The sequence below is a fragment of the Ranitomeya variabilis genome, chromosome 5, assembly GCF_051348905.1.
Source record: "Ranitomeya variabilis isolate aRanVar5 chromosome 5, aRanVar5.hap1, whole genome shotgun sequence".
Lineage (NCBI taxonomy): Eukaryota > Metazoa > Chordata > Amphibia > Anura > Dendrobatidae > Ranitomeya > Ranitomeya variabilis.
In genome coordinates this window covers 371,306,552-371,322,758 of record NC_135236.1, presented here as the reverse complement: position 1 = coordinate 371,322,758, position 16,207 = coordinate 371,306,552, and the positions used below count along the sequence as shown (strand labels likewise).

Here is a 16,207-nt window from a genome sequence, read left to right as displayed (position 1 = left end):
TCCAGCTCAGGGTTGTTCACTGCGTCATACCGCCAAATCAATTTTAATTTTTTTTCAAGTAGTGTAGTCTGCTGCTAATTAATTTAAAAAAATCCTATTAGTGTCTTTCCACCCGTCTCCAGCTAATTTGTGGAAAAACACTACATAGGATAAAGTAGAGGAGGGTTTTTGGGCCTTGCAGCGCCGTTTACGGCTGTCTGCACGGTCTCTGTGTGACTGCAGCTCTATCTGTTGTCAGTTCAGCCCCCAAAAAAGAAATAAATAATAAAGTTCACCAAACACACCAGTTACACCACTTTACATTTCTGTAGGCCACATTAGCTCATATTAAAGTCTAGTCCACACTTTAGAAAATTAGTGTTTCTTATACCTGTTAGGAGGAGTTGCTCAGGAATAAGCACACAAATCCGTTAGTACTTTTCTGCTTATCTTTATCAGTCAACCAAGATGAAGAAGGCAGTGAGTAAGGCACGTGGGCGTGGGCGTGGGCGCGGAGCAGGGAGGGGACGTGGGGATTCTGTGCCTGCTGCGGGCACCGGTGACTCATCAGCACCCACTTTCACCAGGCAACAGTCGTTCATGCGCAGCTTTGTGTCAGAGCGCCGTACACCGCTGCTGCGTCAAGACCAAATTGAAGCTGTTGTCGGATGGATGGCAGCTAATGCATCAACTTCCATTAGTGCCACATCCTCTCAGACACAGAGCACTGGAGAGCAGCCATCTGTCTCTTCACCACCTGCCAAATTGCCCAGGCAGACAGAGAGCCCAGGACAGGAGCCGTCTCTACTTCTGTTCTCTGAATCTCTTGGCTTGGAAACAGGGGGCCAGCCAAGCAGCATTGGAGAAATGGAAGAAGAGGCAGGGTGCAGTGATGCCCAACAGCTTTTTCTGTCTTCCTCTGAAGAGGCGGGTGGGCCAGTGGCTCCGGTCACCACATCGCAGGCCGCATCAGCTGATGATGACACTCAGGTGCCACTTACTGGTGCGTGCTCTGCTGCTGAGACTACCCAGGAGGAGCAGTTGGGGGCAGAGGGTAGTGTAGATGATGAGGTCCTCGACCCATCTTGGCGTGAGGGACAGGAAGGTGGTGGGAGCAGCTCTGAGGAAGAGATTCCCCGTACGGCCCAAAGAGGGAGAGGGAGGGGGAAGACTGCGGATCCTGCAGCCTCCGCTTTGGCACCCGTTAGGAGCATGTCTCTTCCAAAAGCCAAAAAGGGCGCTCCCAAGACTTGCAGTGCCTGGTCCTTTTTTGACACAGTTGCAGATGACATTTGCTATGTCAGATGCAACGTGTGTCATCAAAAAGTCAAAAGAGGGAAAAATGTCAGCAACCTCAATACCTCCAACATGTGGAAACATGTGCGCAACAGGCACCCGGCGGAGTTAGAAAAACACACTGAAGAGGTAGGCCAACCAACAGCGGCAGCTACCACCTCTTCAGCTCGTGTTGCCTCTTCCTCTAGCTCACACGCAGCTGGTTCGGCTTCCTCCCAGGATCGCCGTGGAAGAACCTCTGGCCCTGTTGTCCAGAGACCCGCTGTAATTCCACCCGCAGCGCCACTTTCCCAGTCATCCACACACTCCCAGCCCAGTCTACAGCCATCGGTAGTACAGGCATGGGAGAAAAGGCGGCCTTTCTCGTCAAACCACCCACGAGCACAGGCTCTGACTGCAGGCATTGCCAAACTTCTGTCACTGGAAATGCTGTCATTCAGGCTGGTGGAGACTGACAGCTTCCGTGACTTGATGTCATTGGCAGTCCCACAGTACAATGTGCCCAGCCGCTTTTACTTCAGCAGGCAAGCCGTCCCTGCCCTGCACAAGCATGTGGAGGGACACATAAAACACGCGCTACTGAACGCCGTCAGTAGCAAGGTCCACCTCACCACCGATGCGTGGACCAGTCAACATGGACAGGGGCGATACCTTTCCCTCACTGCCCATTGGGTTAATGTTGTTGAGCCAGGTACAGACCGTGCGAGTGGCGCAGGACGTGTCCTGCCCACTCCAAGGATTGCAGGAATCCATTCTGTACGCATTGATTCCTCCTCTTACACCAGTTCCTCAGAATCATCGCTGCAGGAGCCGTCACAGTCCACCTCCACATGGACCCGTGATGAACGTGTACCTGTTACGACCGACATGAGCACAGCCGTGGCCAAACGTCAACAGGCCGTCTTGAAATTAATTTTTTGGGGGAATCGTAGCCACACAGCGCAGGAGCTCTGGAATGCCATCAAGCAGGAGAGCGATGTGTGGTTTGTGCCAGCGAATCTCCAGCCAGGCATGGTAGTGTGTGATAATGGCCGAAATCTGGTGGCAGCTCTGGGCCTCGGCAACCTCACTCACATCCCATGTCTGGCACATGTGCTCAATTTGGTCGTGCAGAGCTTTTTGAGGGACTATCCGGATCTTGATGCACTGCTGCACAAGGTCCGCCTAGAGTGTGCTCACTTGCGGCGTTCCAGCACGGCAAAAGCGCGCATTGCGGCTCTGCAGCGCCGACACCGCCTGCCGGAACATCGCATCATATGTGATCTACCTACCAGGTGGAATTCCACGTTACATATGTTGGAGCGGTTGTGTGAGCAGCAGCAAGCTGTAATGGAGTACCAGCTGCTTCAGGCGCAAAAAAGTCGCAGTCAGCGCCGTACAGACTTCACAACCACAGAGTGGGCCACTATGAATGACGTCTGCCAGGTTTTGCGTCCCTTTGATTATTCCACGCGGATGGCGAGTGCAGATGATGCACTAGTCAGCATGACTGTCCCCCTTATCTGCCTGCTTGAAAAATCACTGCAAGCGCTAAGGGATGATGTTGTGGAAGAGGTGGAGGATGAGGATTCACCATTTCCATCATCTTCTGGACAGTCAGCGCCACGTGGTTCCTCACAAACGCGTAGGCAGGGGACAGTTTGTGAGGAGGATGAGGAGGAGTCAATGGAGGAGGAAGACGTCCGTCCAGAGGAGGGAGTTACCGAATTGTCCAGTACTCAGTGTGTACAGCGAGGGTGGGGTGATGACGAGCAGGCAGAGATCACGCCTCCAGCAGGGGACAGCGTTTCTTGGGCAGTTGGCAGTCTGCAGCACATGGTGGATTACATGCTGCAGTGCCTGAGAAACGACCGCCGCATCGCCCACATTCTCAACATGTCTGATTATTGGGTGTTCACCCTCCTCGATCCTCGCTACCGGGACAACGTAGAAAGCCTCATCACACCGTTGAACCGGGAGCGAAAAATGCGGGAGTACCAAGACACACTGGTCAATTCCATCATCTTCTCCATTCCAACTGAGAGAAGTGCTGCTAGTGCATTACAAAGCAGCTCAGTGCGTCCAGGCAGTGGAGGAGGCTCTGCACAAAGAGGGAGCAGAAGCAGTGCCTCTGCCCAAGGCAAGACCAGTATGGCCCAACTGTGGCACAGTTTTCTGTGCCCCCCACAAAAGTCTACACCATCACAGACGGCTCCAGTCAGCAGGAGGCAACGGTTCCGTCAGATGGTGACAGACTACATGTCTTGCCCTCTTGCTGTACTCCCAGACGGCTCTTCCCCTTTCAAGTTTTGGGTCTCAAAGCTGGATACATGGCCAGAGCTAAGCCAGTATGCATTGGAGGTGCTGTCTTGCCCTGCGGCCAGTGTATTATCGGAACGTGTCTTTAGTGCTGCAGGTGGTGTACTAACTGACCGTCGCATGCGACTATCCTCCGATAACGTTGACCGGCTTACTTTCCTGAAAATGAACAAGGCCTGGATCTCGCAGGAATTTGCCACTCCTCCTCCTGATTAAATAATTAGGTCACTGTATACGTTATCCAGGTCTCCTGTTGTGTTCATCTTTCTACCACCTGAACTTAAATTCCTGTGCTCCAACACCGCCAGTTGAGGCTCAGAAGTGCCGTCTGCACAGTCAAAACATACGACCCAGTGTTATTGGGTTTCAGTAACGTCAGCTGATCCCCAGCTGTGTAGCCGGCAATGTGTCATGCGACCGCCACGCTGACACAACAACTGAAATGTAAGGGAATCTGTCCCCCCCCCCCCAAGGCGTTTGTTACTGAAAGAGCCACCTTGTGCAGCAGTAATGCTGCACAAGGAAAAGGTAGCTATTTTTGTTTAGCTCCTTGCACACGCAGAACTTAACACTTATAAAATGTGTCCACTGATACCGTAAAACCGTCCCGGAGGTGGGACTTTCCTTCGTAATGTGACGCAGCACAGCCGTCATTCCTACCCCCCCGGCGCCGCGCACCGGCTCCTCAGCGTTGTTTTATTCCGTCCCGGAGCCTGCGCTGTTATGTTATCCCGTGGCCAGGCACACTTAGCGCTGCCCGTCTTCTGGCATCATTTGGTGTCAGGATGGCTGCGCCTGTGCGGCCGTGCTGGCAGAGAGCCCGCCTCGCAGTGTCTTCTGATTTAATCCCACTGGGGGCCTGGGATCCATGGACATGCGCAGTGCATATCTGAACCTCCACCTCTCACTCATTTCCCTATGGCTTCTTCAGACTGTTCGGTGTCAGCTGGTCCCTAATAGCATGCCACGGCCGTGACACCGCACAGTCTTAAGAAGCCGTAGGGAGGGGAGTGAGAGGCGAGGATATGCACTGCGCATGTCCATGGATCCCAGGCCCCCAGTGGGATTAAATCAGAAGACACTGCGAGGCGGGCTCTCTGCCAGCGCGGCCGCACAGGCGCAGCCATCCTGACACCAAATGATGCCAGAAGACGGGCAGCGCTAAGTGTGCCTGGCCACGGGATAACATAACAGCGCAGGCTCCGGGACGGAATAAAACAACGCTGAGGAGCCGGTGCGCGGCGCCGGGGGGGTAGGAATGACGGCTGTGCTGCGTCACATTACGAAGGAAAGTCCCACCTCCGGGACGGTTTTACGGTTGCAGGGGACACATTTTATAAGTGTTTAGTTCTGTGTTTGCAAGGAGCATGATGAAAAGAGCCACCTTTTCCTTTTGCATCTTTTGTGCTGCACAAGCTGGCTCTTTCAGCTACAAACGCCTTGGGGGGGGGTTAAAGGTTCCCTTTCGACTTTCTCAGGCTTCGGCCTACATTGTGTTCCTCTGCTTTTCCACCTGTCCCTGGGCTCCAACACCGCCAGTTGCCGTCCAGAAGTGCTGTACGCACAGTCAACAGTCCCTCCTCTGTTATTGGGGTTCAGTAACGTCAGCTGTTCCCCTGCTGTGTGTGTGGCAATCCCTCCTACCTCCTCCAACCTCCTCCTCCTCCACCTGCCCCTGGGCTCCAACACCGCCAGTTGCCGTCCAGAAGTGCTGTACGCACAGTCAACAGTCCCTCCTCTGTTATTGGGGTTCAGTAACGTCAGCTGTTCCCCTGCTGTGTGTGTGGCAATCCCTCCTACCTCCTCCAACCTCCTCCTCCTCCACCTGCCCCTGGGCTCCAACACCGCCAGTTGCCGTCCAGAAGTGCTGTACGCACAGTCAACAGTCCCTCCTCTGTTATTGGGGTTCAGTAACGTCAGCTGTTCCCCTGCTGTGTGTGTGGCAATCCCTCCTACCTCCTCCAACCTCCTCCTCCTCCACCTGCCCCTGGGCTCCAACACCGCCAGTTGCCGTCCAGAAGTGCTGTACGCACAGTCAACAGTCCCTCCTCTGTTATTGGGGTTCAGTAACGTCAGCTGTTCCCCTGCTGTGTGTGTGGCAATCCCTCCTACCTCCTCCAACCTCCTCCTCCTCCACCTGCCCCTGGGCTCCAACACCGCCAGTTGCCGTCCAGAAGTGCTGTACGCACAGTCAACAGTCCCTCCTCTGTTATTGGGGTTCAGTAACGTCAGCTGTTCCCCTGCTGTGTGTGTGGCAATCCCTCCTACCTCCTCCAACCTCCTCCTCCTCCACCTGCCCCTGGGCTTCAACACCGCCAGTTGCCGTCCAGAAGTGCTGTACGCACAGTCAACAGTCCCTCCTCTGTTATTGGGGTTCAGTAACGTCAGCTGTTCCCCTGCTGTGTGTGTGGCAATCCCTCCTACCTCCTCCAACCTCCTCCACCTGCCCCTGGGCTCCAACACCGCCAGTTGCCGTCCAGAAGTGCTGTACGCACAGTCAACAGTCCCTCCTCTGTTATTGGGGTTCAGTAACGTCAGCTGTTCCCCTGCTGTGTGTGTGGCAATCCCTCCTACCTCCTCCAACCTCCTCCTCCTCCACCTGCCCCTGGGCTCCAACACCGCCAGTTGCCGTCCAGAAGTGCTGTACGCACAGTCAACAGTCCCTCCTCTGTTATTGGGGTTCAGTAACGTCAGCTGTTCCCCTGCTGTGTGTGTGGCAATCCCTCCTACCTCCTCCAACCTCCTCCTCCTCCACCTGCCCCTGGGCTCCAACACCGCCAGTTGCCGTCCAGAAGTGCTGTACGCACAGTCAACAGTCCCTCCTCTGTTATTGGGGTTCAGTAACGTCAGCTGTTCCCCTGCTGTGTGTGTGGCAATCCCTCCTACCTCCTCCAACCTCCTCCTCCTCCACCTGCCCCTGGGCTCCAACACCGCCAGTTGCCGTCCAGAAGTGCTGTACGCACAGTCAACAGTCCCTCCTCTGTTATTGGGGTTCAGTAACGTCAGCTGTTCCCCTGCTGTGTGTGTGGCAATCCCTCCTACCTCCTCCAACCTCCTCCTCCTCCACCTGCCCCTGGGCTCCAACACCGCCAGTTGCCGTCCAGAAGTGCTGTACGCACAGTCAACAGTCCCTCCTCTGTTATTGGGGTTCAGTAACGTCAGCTGTTCCCCTGCTGTGTGTGTGGCAATCCCTCCTACCTCCTCCAACCTCCTCCTCCTCCACCTGCCCCTGGGCTTCAACACCGCCAGTTGCCGTCCAGAAGTGCTGTACGCACAGAGCCAAACACCTCGCCAATGTGTTAGTGGGGTTCAGCACCGCCAGCTGTTCCCCTGCTGTGTATACGGCAACGTGTACTGCGACCGCCACGCAGGCACAACAAGTTAAATTTAAGGGAACCTGTCCCCCCCCCCCAGGCGTTTGTTACTGAAGGAGCCACCTTGTGCAGCAGTAATGATGCAAAGGGAAAAAGTGCCTCTTTTCGTGGTGCTCCTTGCAGATGCTGAACCTAACACTTATGAAATGTGTCCCCTCACAGCGTTCAACCGTCCGGTAGGTGGAACTTTCCTTTGTCATGTGACGCAGCACAGCCGTCATTTTTACCCCCTTGTCGCCGTGCGCCGCCTCCTCAGCGTTGTTTGAATCTGTCCCGGAGCCTGCGCTGTTAGGTTACCCCTTGGCCATGCACACATTTTGCGCTGCCCGTCTTCTGACATCATTTGCTGTCAGGCTGGCTGCGCCTGTGCGGGTGCGCTGTCCGAGATTAAGTCTCGCGGTGTCGTCTAATGTAATCCCACCGCGGGCCTGGGATCCGTGTCCATGCGCAGTGCATATCCTCGCCTCTCACTCCCCTCCCTACGGCTTCTAAAGACTGTTCGGTGTCAGCTGATCCCTAATAGCATGCCACGGCCGTGACACCGCACAGTCTTAAGAAGCCGTAGGGAGGGGAGTGAGAGGCGAGGATATGCACTGCGCATGGACACGGATCCCAGGCCCGCGGTGGGATTACATTAGACGACACCGCGAGGCTGAATCTCGGACAGCGCACCCGCACAGGCGCAGCCAGCCTGACAGCAAATGATGTCAGAAGACGGGCAGCGCAAAATGTGTGCATGGCCAAGGGGTAACCTAACAGCGCAGGCTCCGGGACAGATTCAAACAACGCTGAGGAGGCGGCGCACGGCGACAAGGGGGTAAAAATGACGGCTGTGCTGCGTCACATGACAAAGGAAAGTTCCACCTACCGGACGGTTGAACGCTGTGAGGGGACACATTTCATAAGTGTTAGGTTCAGCATCTGCAAGGACCATAATTAAAAGAGCTAAGTTTACCTTTTCCAGCATTAGTGCTGTACACGATGGCTCTTCCAGCTACAAACGCCTGGGGGGGGGGTTAAAGGTTTCCTTTCAACTTGCTCCAGTGCAGGCTTCGGCCTACACTCCGCTCCCCCTGCTCCTCCTGCTGACCCTGGGCTCTAACACCGCCAGTTGGGGCCCGGTACTGCTAGCTGCACAGAGAAAAACACCTCGCCAATGTGTCAGTGGGGTTCAGCACCGCCAGCTGTTCCCCTGCTGTGCAGCCGGCATCGTGTCCTGCAAAAGCCACGCAGACACCAGAACTGAAATTGAAGGGAACCTGTCCCCCCTCCCCCAGGCGTTTGTACGTTTTTAAGGCCACCTTGTACAGCGGTAATGCTGCATGTGTGCAAGGTGGCTCATAAACGTATTCTCCTCGCACATGTGGAACGGAAAACACGTCTAAAATGTGTCCTCTGTGTGACCATTTAACCGTCCCGGTGGTGTGACTTTCCTTTGTAATGACACGCTGCAACCCCCTTGGTAGCGCTGCCCGTCTTCTGGCATCATTGTTTGGCTGCCTGCGCCTCTGCGGCCGCCCTGACCCACACAACGCCCCTCGGTGTCTTATTTCTTGGGAGTGCGAGGGTGTGTTTGATGGGCATGAGCAGTGCATCAGTTCGCCTGTCCCTCATCTCCTTCCGCCTTCTTCAGACTGTGCGGCTTCATGGCCGTGGCATGCGATAAGGGATCAGCTGACGCCACATAGTCTGAAGCAGGTGTAAGAACCCAAGCGAGAGGCGAACATATGTACTGCGCCAGGCCATGAATCCCAGCCCCGCAGTGTTTTAACTATGTCAATACACTGCGGGGCTGTGATTCATGGGCATCGCGAACCGCACCAGCCAACATTAAATGAGGTCAGAAGATGGGCAGCGCTAACAGCGCTAGGCCAGGGGATAACACGACAGCGCAGACTCCTGTACAGCAAATAACAACGCTCAGGAGGCTGCACCCAGCACCAAGGTGGGATTCTTGACATCTGTGCTGCGTCTCATTACAAAGGGAACTCGCGCCTCCAACACAGTTTGACTGTATAAAGGGCTAAATGTTATACGTGTTCCATTCAGCGTGTGCAAGGAGCCAAATTAAAAGAGCAACCTTTGACTTGTGCATCACTACTGCTGCATAAGCTGTGGCTCTTCTACTTTGTAACCCCTGAGGGGGGGTTAAAGGTTACCTTTGAAATTGGTTCGATTAGGCTTCGGCCTACACTCTGCTCCCCCTGCAGAGCCCGGGCTCCAACACCGCCAGTTGGGGCCCGGTACTGCTAGCTGCACAGAGAAAAACACCTCGCCAATGTGTCAGTGGGGTTCAGCACCGCCAGCTGTTCCCCTGCTGTGCAGCCGGCAACGTGTCCTGCAACAGCCACGCAGGCACAACAGACCCAAAGCTGCCGCCAGTGCAGGCTTCGGCCTACACTCTGCTCCCTCTCCTCCTCCTGCTGACCCCGGGCTCCAACACCGCCAGTTGGGGCCCGGTACTGCTAGCTGCACAGAGAAAAACACCTCGCCAATGTGTCAGTGGGGTTCAGCACCGCCAGCTGTTCCCCTGCTGTGCAGCCGGCATCGTGTCCTGCAAAAGCCACGCAGACACCAGAACTGAAATTGAAGGGAACCTGTCCCCCCTCCCCCAGGCGTTTGTACGTTTTTAAGGCCACCTTGTACAGCGGTAATGCTGCATGTGTGCAAGGTGGCTCATAAACGTATTCTCCTCGCACATGTGGAACGGAAAACACGTCTAAAATGTGTCCTCTGTGTGACCAATTAACCGTCCCGGTGGTGTGACTTTCCTTTGTAATGACACGCTGCAACCCCCTTGGTAGCGCTGCCCGTCTTCTGGCATCATTGTTTGGCTGCCTGCGCCTCTGCGGCCGCCCTGACCCACACAACGCCCCTCGGTGTCTTATTTCTTGGGAGTGCGAGGGTGTGTTTGATGGGCATGAGCAGTGCATCAGTTCGCCTGTCCCTCATCTCCTTCCGCCTTCTTCAGACTGTGCGGCTTCATGGCCGTGGCATGCGATAAGGGATCAGCTGACGCCACATAGTCTGAAGCAGGTGTAAGAACCCAAGCGAGAGGCGAACATATGTACTGCGCCAGGCCATAAATCCCAGCCCCGCAGTGTTTTAACTATGTCAATACACTGCGGGGCTGTGATTCATGGGCATCGCGAACCGCACCAGCCAACATTAAATGAGGTCAGAAGATGGGCAGCGCTAACAGCGCTAGGCCAGGGGATAACACGACAGCGCAGACTCCTGTACAGCAAATAACAACGCTCAGGAGGCTGCACCCAGCACCAAGGTGGGATTCTTGACATCTGTGCTGCGTCTCATTACAAAGGGAACTCGCGCCTCCAACACAGTTTGACTGTATAAAGGGCTAAATGTTATACGTGTTCCATTCAGCGTGTGCAAGGAGCCAAATTAAAAGAGCAACCTTTGACTTGTGCACCACTACTGCTGCATAAGCTGTGGCTCTTCTACTTTGTAACCCCTGAGGGGGGGTTAAAGGTTACCTTTGAAATTGGTTCGATTAGGCTTCGGCCTACACTCTGCTCCCCCTGCAGAGCCCGGGCTCCAACACCGCCAGTTGGGGCCCGGTACTGCTAGCTGCACAGAGAAAAACACCTCGCCAATGTGTCAGTGGGGTTCAGCACCGCCAGCTGTTCCCCTGCTGTGCAGCCGGCAACGTGTCCTGCAACAGCCACGCAGGCACAACAGACCCAAAGCTGCCGCCAGTGCAGGCTTCAGCCTACACTCTGCTCCCTCTCCTCCTCCTGCTGACCCCGGGCTCCAACACCGCCAGTTGGGGCCCGGTACTGCTAGCTGCACAGAGAAAAACACCTCGCCAATGTGTCAGTGGGGTTCAGCACCGCCAGCTGTTCCCCTGCTGTGCAGCCGGCATCGTGTCCTGCAAAAGCCACGCAGACACCAGAACTGAAATTGAAGGGAACCTGTCCCCCCTCCCCCAGGCGTTTGTACGTTTTTAAGGCCACCTTGTACAGCGGTAATGCTGCATGTGTGCAAGGTGGCTCATAAACGTATTCTCCTCGCACATGTGGAACGGAAAACACGTCTAAAATGTGTCCTCTGTGTGACCATTTAACCGTCCCGGTGGTGTGACTTTCCTTTGTAATGACACGCTGCAACCCCCTTGGTAGCGCTGCCCGTCTTCTGGCATCATTGTTTGGCTGCCTGCGCCTCTGCGGCCGCCCTGACCCACACAACGCCCCTCGGTGTCTTATTTCTTGGGAGTGCGAGGGTGTGTTTGATGGGCATGAGCAGTGCATCAGTTCGCCTGTCCCTCATCTCCTTCCGCCTTCTTCAGACTGTGCGGCTTCATGGCCGTGGCATGCGATAAGGGATCAGCTGACGCCACATAGTCTGAAGCAGGTGTAAGAACCCAAGCGAGAGGCGAACATATGTACTGCGCCAGGCCATGAATCCCAGCCCCGCAGTGTTTTAACTATGTCAATACACTGCGGGGCTGTGATTCATGGGCATCGCGAACCGCACCAGCCAACATTAAATGAGGTCAGAAGATGGGCAGCGCTAACAGCGCTAGGCCAGGGGATAACACGACAGCGCAGACTCCTGTACAGCAAATAACAACGCTCAGGAGGCTGCACCCAGCACCAAGGTGGGATTCTTGACATCTGTGCTGCGTCTCATTACAAAGGGAACTCGCGCCTCCAACACAGTTTGACTGTATAAAGGGCTAAATGTTATACGTGTTCCATTCAGCGTGTGCAAGGAGCCAAATTAAAAGAGCAACCTTTGACTTGTGCACCACTACTGCTGCATAAGCTGTGGCTCTTCTACTTTGTAACCCCTGAGGGGGGGTTAAAGGTTACCTTTGAAATTGGTTCGATTAGGCTTCGGCCTACACTCTGCTCCCCCTGCAGAGCCCGGGCTCCAACACCGCCAGTTGGGGCCCGGTACTGCTAGCTGCACAGAGAAAAACACCTCGCCAATGTGTCAGTGGGGTTCAGCACCGCCAGCTGTTCCCCTGCTGTGCAGCCGGCAACGTGTCCTGCAACAGCCACGCAGGCACAACAGACCCAAAGCTGCCGCCAGTGCAGGCTTCGGCCTACACTCTGCTCCCTCTCCTCCTCCTGCTGACCCCGGGCTCCAACACCGCCAGTTGGGGCCCGGTACTGCTAGCTGCACAGAGAAAAACACCTCGCCAATGTGTCAGTGGGGTTCAGCACCGCCAGCTGTTCCCCTGCTGTGCAGCCGGCATCGTGTCCTGCAAAAGCCACGCAGACACTTGCTCTTGTACCTTCTGCTCCCCATCCTGGTTCCAGTACCGTCAGCTGGTTCCGGGCAGAGCCTTTGGCTTAGGTGCCTCCCTCTGGGTATCCGAGTTCCACCAACGTCAGGTGGTCCTTGGTAGTGCTTTCAGGCACGGGTACCTCCTGCTTAGTAACCGGGTTCCAGTAACGTCAGCTGGTCCTCGGTAGTTCCATTGGCTCTTGGACCTTCGGCTACCCATCCGGGTTCCAGCACCGTCAGCTGGTTCTCGGCACTGTCTTTTGCTCTTGTACCTTCTGCTCCCCATCCTGGTTCCAGTACCGTCAGCTGGTTCCGGGCAGAGCCTTTGGCTTAGGTGCCTCCCTCTGGGTATCCGAGTTCCACCAACGTCAGGTGGTCCTTGGTAGTGCTTTCAGGCACGGGTACCTCCTGCTTAGTAACCGGGTTCCAGTAACGTCAGCTGGTCCTCGGTAGTTCCATTGGCTCTTGGACCTTTGGGTAGCCATCCGAGTTCCAGTTCCATCAGCTGGTTCTCGGCATTTTCTCAGCCTTCTTGTACCTTCTGCTACATTTCCAAGTTCAAGAGACTAAACACGATGACCCGGAAGAACACCCCTAAGATGACGACGACACCAGAGACGACAACCACCGTGATGACGACGACCCTGGAGACGATGACCCTGAAGACCACCGTGATGACGACGACCCCGGAGACGACGACCCTGAAGACCACCCCGATGACGATGACCCGGGAGACGACAACCCTGGAGACGACGACCCTGGAGACGACGACGACCTGGAAGACCGAGAAGCAGAAGAACAAGAGGCTTCAGAACAAAGAGCAGAAGAACATTAAGCATAACACTAAATATCAGAGCAAAAAATATTATCTAAATTATAAGCAGAAGAAGACTAAGCAGTGTATGGGGGTGAGTCCGTTCCTCCTCGTGGTGCCCCTGGATAAAGCCTGATGCTGCAGGCCAAACTGAACGCGGACAAATGTAACTGTTTTGTGACAGGCAGAACGGAAGGTGTAATCTTCAAACTTTTATAGATAACAACTACAGGAATGCCTGTCACAAATAAGAATATGATGAAGAAGTAGAATATGATGAAGATAATAGTAAAATAAAAAGAATATGAACAATGTAACCCAAAAAATAATAGGTAGAAGATGAAGAAGAAGATGAATAAGGTGAAGAAGTTGATGTCAAAGAAGCTGATGATGAGGATAATGAAGAAGAAAGCGTGGGAGAAGAAAAAAAGAAGGTGAAGGGCGTTGAAGTAGTGAAACATCAATATGTGGCATAAAAAAAAAAAAAAAATTAACATAGTCAAATTCTTTCTAACGCCGAACGTCATCCAAAAAAAAAAAAATCCTGCTATTCTATTACATTGGGCTAAACCTCTGTGCCTTTAATGTCTCCGCCACGTCCCCCAATACATCCTACATTATTCTTAGTTGTTTTCCTTCATGTAGAATGAACCTACAAGTGTATAAAGGGTTTATTTTAATTCCGATATTTTCGTCCCATTGAGTTGCATTGGGATCGGGTATCGGTATCGGATTGGATCCGATATTTTGACGGTATCGGCCGATACTTTCCGATACCGATACTTTCCGATATCGGAAAGTATCGCTCAACACTAGTTATCATTATCATTTCATATAGTACAGTCAAACAAATCGTTAATTCCTGTAATTCTATAATCTAAAGAAGGCTCTGTTCAGTAAAGTTACTGGAATTTAAGACTGGTAATTTATGCTGATAAAAGGAATACAATCCATCCTAATGCTCAAGAAATATTGAATAAAAAGTTCCAAAAAGAAAAATAAATGAAATCAGTGAATTATCCTTTTGTAGGAATCAACACTTTTGTAAAGCCAACTAACAGAATAGAATTTTTACATGTGATAATGCTGCCACCCAGTGGCTACTATTGTGAACTACAGGCTACGCTTTCAATACTTGATTCTTACCTTCGACCATGATTAGAGAATCTTCTGGACTTTGTAGAATATCACATTTCTTTACAAAATGAATAGCTACAGCCCGGTCATCAAGATTTCCCATTTTCCATGATGCTGACTGATACCAAGGCGTACTTGGAGTATTTGTGTTTGGACTTCCATTAAAGCGATCTTCAAAAATGTTGTTTAGGCTGTGTTCATCAGGAGCATCCAGCCTAAAAATGAGGAGATGCAATAGAGGGAACTTATGCTGACAAACAGCCAAAAATAATAATCAGAAAATGAACAGAATTAATGTGGAGTTTCACAATAACTAAAACAGAGAATGAACTATACATGTTCACTTTGGGGTTTTTTTTCTTAAAGTTCCTCTAACCAACTAAGAATATTTTTCTATTTCTTCTATTTTACTATGCACATTGTATAATTATTATATTTTAATACTTAAAGTGCTTTTTCAGGACTGTTTTTTTATGTTTTAATTTTTTTTTACTATGGGCCTTTGAGGAAATGCTTTGCTGTTGTATCTGAGGCCAACCGTTCCTGCCGGTAATTCAGCTGCTCCACGACAACAGAGCAGCTCTTCTTCTGATGGAGCGTGACTGCTGCAGTTAGCCATTGGCTATCATCAGCATGACAACGGCAGTCACAACCTATCAACAGAGCACAGCGGAAGAGAAGGTGCTGCTCTGACGTGATATCAATGCAATAAAAAACAAATATGGAGGCTCAAAGTCCGCGCTGCCAAAGGTTAAGAGATACAATCACACACGAAGGTGAAGCATGAATATGGTTTATTGTCAATGCATTTCAAGGTTTACAAACCTCATCATCAGGACTAAACCACAATGAGAAGATACAACTGAAAAAGTGTGGGAGTATAAAAGGGAATGTATTTAAAAAAAAAAAAAAAAAGAGCAGAAACAAACCTGATATCAATGAAAGCAGCTGAATCACCGGCAGGAGTGGTCTCTGACTGCTGTGTGCCAACAGACATTGTCATCTGGCAAGGCCCATTAATGACAGTCTACAGAATGTACAGTTGTGTGAGAAATTACTTTCCCACTTCCTGATTTCCTATTCTTTTGCAGGTTTGTCTCAACTGAATGTCTAATACTTAACTTTGTTTGAGATCACCAAACAAATGTAACACAAGTAAAGACAAAACGCTGTTTATAAATGAAGGTCTTTATTATTAAGGATAAAAGAAATCCAAACCTACATGGCTGTGTGTGCAAAAACAGATTGCCGCCCCCTCCCCCCAAAAAAAACATAAACTAAAGGTACCTTCACACTAAGCGACGCTGCAGCGATACAGACGATGCCGATCGCTGCAGCGTCGCTGTGTGGTCGCTGGAGAGCTGTCACACAGACAGCTCTCCAGCGACCAACTATGCCGAAGTCCCCGGGTAACCAGGGTAAACATCGGGTTACTAAGCGCAGGGCCGCGCTTAGTAACCCGATGTTTACCCTGGTTACCAGTGTAAATGTGAAAAGAAACCAAACAGTACATACTTACATTCCGGTGTCCGTAACGTCCCCTTGCCGTCTGCTTCCTGCACTGACTGAGTGCCGGCCGTAAGGCACAGCACAGCGGTGACGTCACCGCTGTGCTCTGCTTTCACTTTACGGCCGGCGCTCACAGTCAGTGCGGGAAGCAGACGGCGAGGGACGTGTGACAGACAGCAGAAGGTGAGTATGTACTGTTTGTTCTTTTTACTTTTACAATGGTAACCAGGGTAAATATTGGGTTACTAAGCGCGGCCCTGCACTTAGTAACCCGATATTTACCCTGGTTACCTTTGTAAAACATTGCTGGCATCGTTGCTTTTGGTGTCAAACACGACGATACACGCCGATCTGACGACCAAATAAAGTTCTGAACTTTCAGCAACGACCAGCGATATCACAGCAGGATCCTGATCGCTGCTGCGTGTCAAACACAACGATATCACTACCCAGGACGCTGCAACGTCACGGATCGCTATCGTTGCAAAGTCGTTTAGCGTGAAGGTACCTTAACTGTGGTTTATCACATCTTTGGGAAGTAGAA

General features: G+C 52.4%; 1 protein-coding gene across 2 annotated transcripts in view; it reads right to left on the bottom strand.

Annotated features, from left to right (window-relative positions):
• POT1 (protection of telomeres 1) overlaps positions 1-16,207 on the bottom strand; it is a 134,152-nt gene that overhangs the window by 39,168 nt on the left and 78,777 nt on the right. For both annotated transcript variants that reach the window (XM_077264928.1, XM_077264929.1), the window contains exon 10: positions 14,164-14,369. In XM_077264928.1, coding sequence (XP_077121043.1) covers positions 14,164-14,369 — 206 coding nt within the window. The remainder of the gene's footprint in view (positions 1-14,163; positions 14,370-16,207) is intronic.